The sequence below is a fragment of a genome (genome assembly GCF_019968955.1).
Source record: "MAG: Porospora cf. gigantea A chromosome Unknown PgA_NODE_1022_length_8503_cov_356.733, whole genome shotgun sequence".
NCBI classification, from domain to species: domain Eukaryota; phylum Apicomplexa; class Conoidasida; order Eugregarinorida; family Porosporidae; genus Porospora; species Porospora cf. gigantea A.
In genome coordinates this window covers 1-8,503 of record NW_027151232.1, presented here as the reverse complement: position 1 = coordinate 8,503, position 8,503 = coordinate 1, and the positions used below count along the sequence as shown (strand labels likewise).

Sequence of the window (8,503 nt, the reverse complement as noted above, 5' to 3'; positions counted from 1 at the left end):
TGGACGAAGGCAGCGGGAGGGTTTCTCAAGAAAGCATCCAGCGACGGATTCAAGGAGGCGGCTAGTGACGCGGCTAGTGGGTGGAATGACGATGGAGGGTGGATTAAACTTTCTAGTTCCACCCAGATGACCATTTTTGGAGTGTCGTGTCTGCTGCTGATCTTGCTGGAGATAGTCAACAATATCCTTCCTCCAGACAAGGACAGTTTGGGGGTCAAGAACTCCAAAAAAGTCCTGAAACGGATTCAGACTGACGTCGCTGAGAGCCGCAATAACCTAAACCTACAAAGGACCGACACCATGACTCCTCCGCCGACTACGAGGTCATATGGCAGGTATCACACCATGATACCCACTGGTAGCCCTGGGCTATGCCGTCCCCAGGTACAAGGATCCCCTACCATGATACCCACTAATAGCCCTGGCCTATGCCAACTCCAGGGATCACCGGGATACCCTCCCATACTGAACCCAACAGGCGTGCCAGTAGGCCCTGTAAGGCAAGGATCGATGCCTGTTTACGTGAATAGAGGCCAAGGCTGGCGCTAGTCACTTGATGTGAGAGAATTAGGCTGAGACATTGGCGCGGGCAGCCGCATTGACCTTGTATATGGCCTGGCGCAACTTGAATCGCTCGAAGTCGTTCAGGTCGTCTCTGAACAAGCGTGCAGCAAGTTCCCGTCCTGGCTTAGTAGCATTGAACTGATCCACAATGTCAGACTTCTCGAGCTTAGCCTTCAGGACCTTAGTGGTCACTCCTCTTGGAATGTCGATCTTGAAGTCAAGAAGTGTCACTCGTCTAAGGGGCACCACAGTACGAGGCACACCGGTGGTGGGGCCATCAAGGATCACCCTGTTGAGGGTAACAATGTCAGTGATCACGGCCACCTTGTCGATGTGCTCGCCGTAGTGAATCAGCGCCAAACGCCCGGTCTCCACGAAGTTCTTGATCACGCCCATCTTACGCCGTGTCGGAGTAAATCGCCCTTTAGCCGACGGACCGTTTTGTCTCCTGAAAAGATCGATTTTCGCCTGCGCAACCAGCCGAAGAGTCATGGTAAGTCTCGTTACCCAAATGTAACATCATCCTTTCCAGTTCCAGCCGCGAAGCGATCCCTCCCTCATCCATTGCGTTCAGGACGTGCCGTCCCAGTCTTTTGTGACTGCCTACGCGGCTCACTTGAAAAAGGGTGGCCAGTTCCGCCTTCCTGAGTGGCATGATGTCGTCAAGACAGGCCATCTCAAGGAGCAGGCTCCTACGAATGCCGACTGGATGTTCGTTCGTGCTGCTGGTCTTCTACGTCGGCTGTCCGTCCGCCCAGGCAAGGGCGTCCTCCACTTCCGTCATCTCTACGGCGGCAAGAAGAACCGAGGTAACAAGCCTGAGCACCACGTACTCGCATCCGGCAAGGTGATCAGATACATCATGCAAGAGCTTGAGCGCGTGGGATTCGTGCAGCAGATGCCCAATGGAGGCCGTGCACTCACACCTGTCGGTCAGAAGAGCGTCACCCAGGTTGCTAAGACCCTGGTCCAGAAGGAAGTTGAGACAACTGAATAGGTGTGGTTAACTTGGCTGAACTTGGCTGTGGCTATTAGGAAAAACGTCAGTGTTGTAGGGCATGGGAGACGAAGTTCATACGTAGGTTGAGTTGACATCACCGTCGGGTAATCGCTACTCGATATGCATTACGAACTTAGAAGGCATTAGGCCGTTGAAGGCGAAATAGCATTAATTAATAAAGATGCCCTGGGCATGCGATGTATGCCTAGTTGATAACGAGCAGAACCGACTTATTTGCGTTTGTTGTGAAAGTCCGAAGCCAGGGGCCGCTCCCACGATTACCGACATACCTACAAGGTACCAGAAGCGCATTGCGAGAGTGGCTGTTCCGGAGGTTGAATGGGAGTGCGACGACTGTGACGGCGTTCTGAATGGTATGAAGGTCATGTACTGTCAGATGTGTCAGAAAGCGAGGCGGCGACATTACATTTCAATCTGGGAGCTTGAACCCTCTCTGTGGACATGCAAACAGTGCGGTGACAGCCACGACCACATGCATGTGGCTTGTGACAACTGTGGATCCTATCGTGAAGGCGTGGAGGTCTTCGCCAAAAACGCGGATGGCCTCGCGGAATGGAGTTGCGACGTGTGTGACATAGCAAACGAATCGGATCGACTGATATGTCAATGCTGTGACTCGCCGAAACCAGGTACTACACCAGTAGCTCCAGTTTCCAATGTCTTCGCCTTTGGTGCTCCGCAAGCCGCCTCGACTTCCAATTCTACCTCTGTAAGCTTCGGAGCGCCTACGCCCTCAGTAAGCTTCGGAGCGCCCACGCCATCAGTAAGCTTTGGAGCGCCCACCACGCCCTCCGTTCAATTCGGAGCTCCCACGTCCCCGCCGCCTTTCAAATTCGGAGCGCCCGTGGTAGAACGGTCATTAGTTTGTGACTCGCCACCTACACCTAAGATTGTGGCCTTCGGAGCGCCGGCAGAGACAAATAAAACCGGCATGGTACATGATGATACCACGAAACCGTTGGATGCAGCGGATGAAATATTCTTTGGTCTGCGAGAACTGCGATTGCTTCTGCATAAGTCAGGTCGAGAAGAAGTCCTAGAGGCGGCAGAGAAACAGTTCGGCGAAGAGGTGCACGACCTAATAGGGTCAGGTTATCCCAATAGGGACGCTGCTGTTGACGCTTTGGCGGTCAAGTTGAATCTGGACAGGGGAACCGTGATGTCCGTTTTGAATGAGACGCAACCAGACATTATGAAGGCTGTAAGCATCACCGGAAAGGCCAGGGCCGGCAACGACGAGTACGCGATCTCGAGCAACTGCCTAGTGTTAGAGGGCGTCGACGCTGAGGGGAAACCATCAGTGTTCGAATTCTGCGGCACCATTTACGTTTCGGGAACCTCCTCTTTTGACGGAACTGTGAAGCAGCGCCGAAAAAGACAAAGGCTCGAGGAGCCCTAATACGTCAAGTCATTGTGCATGAATTCCCAGTAGATCAGTCTTCGTAATCGCCTTCTTCATCTTCATCCTCTTCGTCCTCTTCATAGTCAGGGTTGTTGGCCTTCCTCTGCAGAATTTGGTGGTGTTGAAAGCGCGCCTCCTCGTCTTTGTCCACTGCAGTCTTGCTGCCTCCACGTTTCTTCTCTTTGTCCAAAAACGCCTCATAGTACCACTCTCGCACGTCCTGCATGTTCCCTTTCTTCTGCTGGACGTAGATATGTTCAACCACCTCCATAATGAACATGCATGCCACGGTCGGTGTGGTAAGCGCGCGAGGTTGGTTGGCTGGAGTGAGTTTCCGATGTTTGTTGCCGCTGATGCCGCTTTCTGCGAAATTCGTTGCAAAATCGTCATCATCGGCGTCCTTGTAGTAGTCCACCACCTTTTCCTTGCTGATGAAATCATCCAACTTGGTGGAGTTCTCGAACTTCAAGGCTGTGGTTGGGAAGCCGTACTCAAGATCTTGCTGGATGGCAGTGTGCGCATCCTGGTTGGAGGTGAGCATGAGCCACAGAGACCCCGCTACGGTGCCTTCCACGACATCATTCGAAGGCTCAATATAGCGAGTGTCAACCCAGGACTGCGCGTGGTGTTTCTTGTATTCGCGCCATTTTTTCTTGTAACGAACGACATGCTCCACGTACTTATAAACGGCCTCCGGTACGGGACAGTAGCCAAAGCCTGGCAGCCAAAGAGTACGATACACTCTCGGTGGCAGCATACTCATGTTGACGCGATACCGACCGTCTTCCTTGTTCAGCTGGAAAAATCCAGGGACACTCGGAAAGTGTGACATCATCAGGCATGCCAACGCTGGGTTGCGGAGATGGTTCACCATGCTAATCTTGTTCTGGTAGTTGGTACGGTCCTTCATCCACTCTTGCATAGAGGACATCGCCTCCTGGTAGGAGGACAGCAGGTCAGCCCTGTTCCTAAAGCCAAAACGGCTCTTGTTGACGGTCTGCCGTTGCCAGCCAGACTCAAAAGCGTCCTCCTCCTCCTGGACTTCAAATTGCTTGTAATGCGACTCTATCCAAGGCCTAGTGCTCCGGTTGGCATCGTTTGCGAACCAAAAACTGGAAACGCTGACGTGGTCCCGCAGTGCTTGTTTTGCCTCCTTCTCAACATCCTGCTCCGCACCGTCGGTGCCCTTCGTGTAGGCCACCTCCAGCGCTTCCTTGAGCCCGTCGAACTGGAAGGCAGCAGGTTCAGTGGCGGGTTCCTTGGCAGTCGCTGCCTCGTCACCTATGCTTATTTCGTACTCAGCGTCGTCCCCGTCCTGTTCCATGTTTTCCGGTGCCGCAGGAGCATTGGGCTCAGGAACTTCCTGAGCGATAGGCGCTTCCTTGAGCCCGTCGAACTGGGAAGCAGCAGGTTCAGTGGCGGGTTCCTTGGCGGTCGCTGCCTCGTCATCCATGCTTATTTCGTACTCAGCGTCGACCCCGTCCTGTTCCATGTTTTCCGGTGCCGCAGGAGCCTTGGGCTCAGGAACTTCCTGAGTGATAGGCAACACAGAAGGCTTTACCAGAGTTGTCTGGCTAGCCAATTCCAACGGTTTCGACACTGTTGAGCTGGCTGCTTCTGATTTGCGAAACACGTAGCTCGGGTTGTTGGATTTTAGCCGAATGTACTCCTCGAGACGCTGAACAGCGAGGTCGCGAGCTTCAGGACCGTTCAACCTGCTGAGCTCGTCTGGGGAGGAGCGTGCGAGGCACTCAGCAAGCACACGCGAAGGTGGTAACAAACTGTGACCTCCACTCAACATGCTTTCAGGTGCCAACAATGCGAGCTGATAGTAGACAGCTCGTTCGGCAAGGCCTCCCGTTTCAAGTTGTTCCAAGGTTGGCTGCAGCGCTAGAATCGCTGTCAGAGTCTCGTCTGGCCGGTCGGGGGCCACCTTGGAGTCAGCCGGGACCGCCTCCATTGCTCCTTGTAAAAGACCGCCAGAGATAAACCCCACCGCAGTTTGCTGTACTGCAACCAAAAATAAATCCACCACAGACTGTCTTTTTGGCACAGGGTCGGAATCGATTCTGACGTTATTGTCTGAGAGCCTCATAGCGCACTCGAAATTGAATATTTGATGCTTCCTTGTGAGCTCTACTAGGTTTTTTTTTGTTAGCGATCTCAAAGCTGGATTCGGCGGACAAAAAGTGGGCTGGCTCCCACCGATGCACATCAGTCCTCACTGACTTTGTGGCGTTGAATCAGCTGAAGACCACCAAAAACACACGCTTATGACAAAAAACATAAATCTTGTATTTGCTGCCGGCAAATTGGATAGTTTCAGAAGTTCTATACTTAGTGACTCCGTCACCGCCAAGCATCTCTGAATAAAAGCGCATACGCAGCTACGATATCAGGTGAGATTGGAGTGCGCTGGTCACCTAGCAATGAGTGAACCAAGATCTGATCAAGAGGCTAATCCGTCAACTCGGCCCAGCCGTCCCGCTGCAAACAGGGGACATCTCGAGGGGTACAAGCTAATCAGGAAGCCAAGAGAGGAGTCTCCCGACCATGAAGTGCGCATTACTAGCACAGGCCGTATTTCCAATTACGTCTCCTATATCGCTCGTTTGTTCGATCAAGAACGCGACACCGTGGTCATTAGAGCCACGGGAAGACCTATTAGCATGTCCGTCGCCGTAGCGGAGGTCGTGAAACGCCGTTTCAAGAACCTCCATCAGCTGACAACCATCGGCATGACTGATATTGTGGATACTTACGAGCCGCTTGAAGGAACGGAAGGCGAAACGAAGACTGTATCGAGGTCCGTCCCGTACATCAGTGTGACTCTCACCACAAACGGTGATAGCATCAACAAAGAGTCCGTGGGCTACCAGAAGCCCCTCCCTGAGGAGATGGTCAACGAGCTCCCCCTGGATGAGGTTGTTCGCTCCAATGTGAACCGCCCACGTTCACGGAAGCCTCGAAGACGCGTTCGTGGGCCGAGCAAGAACTCCGCTGGAGAAGGCGATTCCCCTCAGGCCAATGGCCGCCCACGTGGCAGACGGAGTCGTCGCCAGAAAGATGACACTGTGATTTCTGGCCAGACGCATGAGTCTTGACCGCGTAGTTTATGAGGAGACTCCGTGTATAACCAGACGGCGAATTCAGGGTATATGTGTGGGAGTCAGTCTTTGTAATTTCCACTAAATTCTGTCGATGTCAGCTCTTCAGTAGGTAGCAGGTGTGTTTACGCATCAGCCCCCACCCCAAGTATAGGTGCCTGGCACCCCCGAGTGAGATCTCGAGGTTTCTCCAGGAGAAGGGGCATCCTGCTGTAGGCGATCACGCTGCGCTTTTAGAAGGACTTGGCGCCTATTTCCGCGAAGAACCAAGGCCCTGGCAGCTTCAATGTCGTACCCCTATCGCGGGGCACATGTGTCAGGTGTTGGCGAACTCAGCAAAGCCGCGTTACTTGCTCGTAGGCTTGCACGGAATGAATGGGAACCCGTCTGACTTCATGTCATTTGCTAGCGATGTTCTTCGGAAAGCGGACAGCAAGCACGTCGGCATGACGGTTATACTGCCCTACGCCTTCAAGGAAGCGTCAACGAACAAGCGATCCTCCAAAAAATGGGAGCACGGTGGATTCCGGTGGTGGGATCTTGTCGACGAAGGCATCGTTGGAAAGATCAAGGGAGTTGTGGAGACTGTAAATGGCGCTCCTGCTGAGTTGCCCAGCGTGTGCAAGGAGATCCAGCGGATCGTGGATGAGGCGTGCTGTGTGTTAAAGCTGCCTGACTCTTGCGTGTCGATCGTCGGATTCAGCATGGTGAGTTTGCAGAAGTTCTTCCACGCAGGGAGCCATGCTTACGTCGGACCTACTGTTTTCCCTGCGCACACCCCCGTTGGCAGCCGGAATTCTGAGTGGCATGGAGGTGTATCGCTGGGACCATGATGTAGTCATGGACGCCTTCGACACTGACGTCAAGCGATACAGGGCCTGCGTGGCACTTCTACAAGCCCACTCGAAGTCCGATATAATCGTACCGTACGTGGCCGGCACTATGATGAGAGAGCACTTCCGAAAGCTTGGATTTGGGCGTGATGTGCCCTTCGAGTTCGTAGAATTTCATGGGGCTCATGTCATCGACCACGACGTTCTGTGTCGGTTCAAGGATTTCCTGTTTGACGCCATAGAGCAAGGCCCCGCCATGCCCCCACGCAGTCTTGAAGGCAAATGTGGAGTCATCCCCCTCGTAAAAAAGCGCTGGTGAAATCATTCACATGTAGAATTATGCGTTCATACATTGAATCATAGAATCAGTGCTTGCTCACTTTGCAGCTGCTTGTCGACGTCTCATCCCGAACAGGGACTTAGAGTCAGTGCCGCGATTTGCAGCTACTTGTCGTCGTCTCATCCCGAACAGGGACTTAGAGTCAGTGCCGCGATTTGCAGCTACTGGTCGTCTCATCCCGAACAGGGACTTAGAGTCAGTGCCGCGATTGGCAGCTACTTGTCGTCGTCTCATCCCGAACAGGGGCTTAGAGTCAGTGCCGCGCAGAACTCGAGGTTGTACAACCCGGTCAAGCTGGGCCTCAATCCCTTCGACAGCGACCCAGACGTTTTCACAGTTGCCTTCAAAACACTCGTGTATGTTTTGAAGCAGATAGCGTTCAGATTCCAAGAGGGCGTCGTAGTTGATTTGCTCCTGGACTTTGAAGGGCGCTGTGAGGTTCTTTCGCAGTTGGATAAGGTGTCCCACAGCACCCTTGTTGAGGTGGGCAGAGTAGCGCTTCTGGAGAAACGCCACGAAACTCAGCAGCTCCTGTTCGTTGCTTTCTGGAAGCTGGAATTCGGCGTGAATTTGCGACAAGTACTGGATGAACGTCTCAAACCACGAGTCCACTGAAGGGTTAGAGAAAGATATCGGCCACTTAGAGAAATCCAGGTTCCATTCGGTGTACGCAGGTGCGCGAGTCGTGACCGTTGATACAGGGCTGACCGTCGAAGTCGTTGTAGGGGTGACCGTGGAGTTCATGCTGGAAATGACCTTGAACAACTCTCGGTCCATAACAAGCACCGAATCCTCGAGACTGACTTCGCACTTCTCCAGGTCCACCAGACAGAAAGGAATTCCTCGGAGAAACTCTCCCTCCGCCTTCAAAAAGGCACCGTAGTCCACATCGGGAGAGAGCTCAACGTCCATGTCCAATACCGTCCGCAATGCATCGATGGTCGCTGCATCCACTAGATCGCCGTAGAAAAGCTCAAAGACGCCAAGGTACTGTAGGAACTCCTTCTTGTGGCTCGCATCGAGAGGAATCAACTCGTGTATATAGATGAGGACATCTACAAGGCCGGAAACGAGGTGTGTGTCTTCCGCCAGAATGTCTTTCAAAGAGGGCCAGGTGTGGTAGTCCGCGGTGGCGGACCACGCAGGGTAGCCTGAAGTCGTTGTAGGGCGGACCGTTGATACAGGGCTGACCGTTGACGCAGGGCTGACCGTTGATGACAAGGACAGGAAGAAATT

General features: G+C 53.3%; 8 protein-coding genes across 11 annotated transcripts; 4 read left to right on the top strand and 4 right to left on the bottom strand.

The window, feature by feature from the left end:
- Window positions 1–567: 567 nt before the first annotated feature.
- Window positions 568–1,056, bottom strand: KVP18_000930 (uncharacterized protein; the record flags this gene model as incomplete). Its single annotated transcript, XM_067950453.1, has 1 exon — window positions 568–1,056. The coding sequence occupies one exon, from the start codon at window positions 1,054–1,056 to the stop codon at window positions 568–570; it is 489 nt and encodes a 162-aa protein (XP_067814127.1).
- A 217-nt stretch (window positions 1,057–1,273) lies between these two features.
- On the top strand, window positions 1,274–1,561 carry KVP18_000933 (uncharacterized protein; the record flags this gene model as incomplete). The annotated part of the gene is made up of 1 exon (XM_067950458.1): window positions 1,274–1,561. The coding sequence occupies one exon, from the start codon at window positions 1,274–1,276 to the stop codon at window positions 1,559–1,561; it is 288 nt and encodes a 95-aa protein (XP_067814131.1).
- A 184-nt stretch (window positions 1,562–1,745) lies between these two features.
- KVP18_000931 (uncharacterized protein) lies at window positions 1,746–2,984 on the top strand (the record flags this gene model as incomplete). Its single annotated transcript, XM_067950454.1, has 1 exon — window positions 1,746–2,984. The coding sequence occupies one exon, from the start codon at window positions 1,746–1,748 to the stop codon at window positions 2,982–2,984; it is 1,239 nt and encodes a 412-aa protein (XP_067814128.1).
- Window positions 2,985–3,018: 34 nt separating this feature from the next.
- KVP18_000936 (uncharacterized protein) lies at window positions 3,019–5,082 on the bottom strand (the record flags this gene model as incomplete). 2 transcript variants are annotated; one of them, XM_067950462.1, is made up of 1 exon in its annotated part: window positions 3,019–5,082. In XM_067950462.1, the coding sequence occupies one exon, from the start codon at window positions 5,080–5,082 to the stop codon at window positions 3,019–3,021; it is 2,064 nt and encodes a 687-aa protein (XP_067814135.1). The 2 variants fall into 2 exon arrangements, with proteins under 2 accessions (XP_067814135.1, XP_067814136.1); XM_067950463.1 differs by having other exon boundaries at window positions 3,019–4,947.
- A 334-nt stretch (window positions 5,083–5,416) lies between these two features.
- KVP18_000929 (uncharacterized protein) lies at window positions 5,417–6,091 on the top strand (the record flags this gene model as incomplete). The annotated part of the gene is made up of 1 exon (XM_067950452.1): window positions 5,417–6,091. One exon carries the CDS (start codon window positions 5,417–5,419, stop codon window positions 6,089–6,091), a length of 675 nt encoding a protein of 224 aa, XP_067814126.1.
- A 97-nt stretch (window positions 6,092–6,188) lies between these two features.
- On the top strand, window positions 6,189–7,246 carry KVP18_000932 (uncharacterized protein; the record flags this gene model as incomplete). Of its 2 annotated transcripts, XM_067950456.1 has the most annotated exons (3): window positions 6,189–6,202; window positions 6,231–6,801; window positions 6,830–7,246. In XM_067950456.1, 3 exons carry the CDS (start codon window positions 6,189–6,191, stop codon window positions 7,244–7,246), a joined length of 1,002 nt encoding a protein of 333 aa, XP_067814129.1. The 2 variants fall into 2 exon arrangements, with proteins under 2 accessions (XP_067814129.1, XP_067814130.1); XM_067950457.1 differs by lacking the exon at window positions 6,189–6,202 and having other exon boundaries at window positions 6,466–6,927.
- KVP18_000935 (uncharacterized protein) lies at window positions 6,986–7,252 on the bottom strand (the record flags this gene model as incomplete). Its single annotated transcript, XM_067950461.1, has 1 exon — window positions 6,986–7,252. The coding sequence occupies one exon, from the start codon at window positions 7,250–7,252 to the stop codon at window positions 6,986–6,988; it is 267 nt and encodes an 88-aa protein (XP_067814134.1).
- A 51-nt stretch (window positions 7,253–7,303) lies between these two features.
- Window positions 7,304–8,418, bottom strand: KVP18_000934 (uncharacterized protein; the record flags this gene model as incomplete). 2 transcript variants are annotated; one of them, XM_067950459.1, is made up of 1 exon in its annotated part: window positions 7,304–8,418. In XM_067950459.1, a coding segment is annotated over one exon (1,115 nt), but the record flags the coding sequence as incomplete, so codon positions are not given. The 2 variants fall into 2 exon arrangements, with proteins under 2 accessions (XP_067814132.1, XP_067814133.1); XM_067950460.1 differs by having other exon boundaries at window positions 7,304–8,179.
- Window positions 8,419–8,503: the final 85 nt, after the last annotated feature.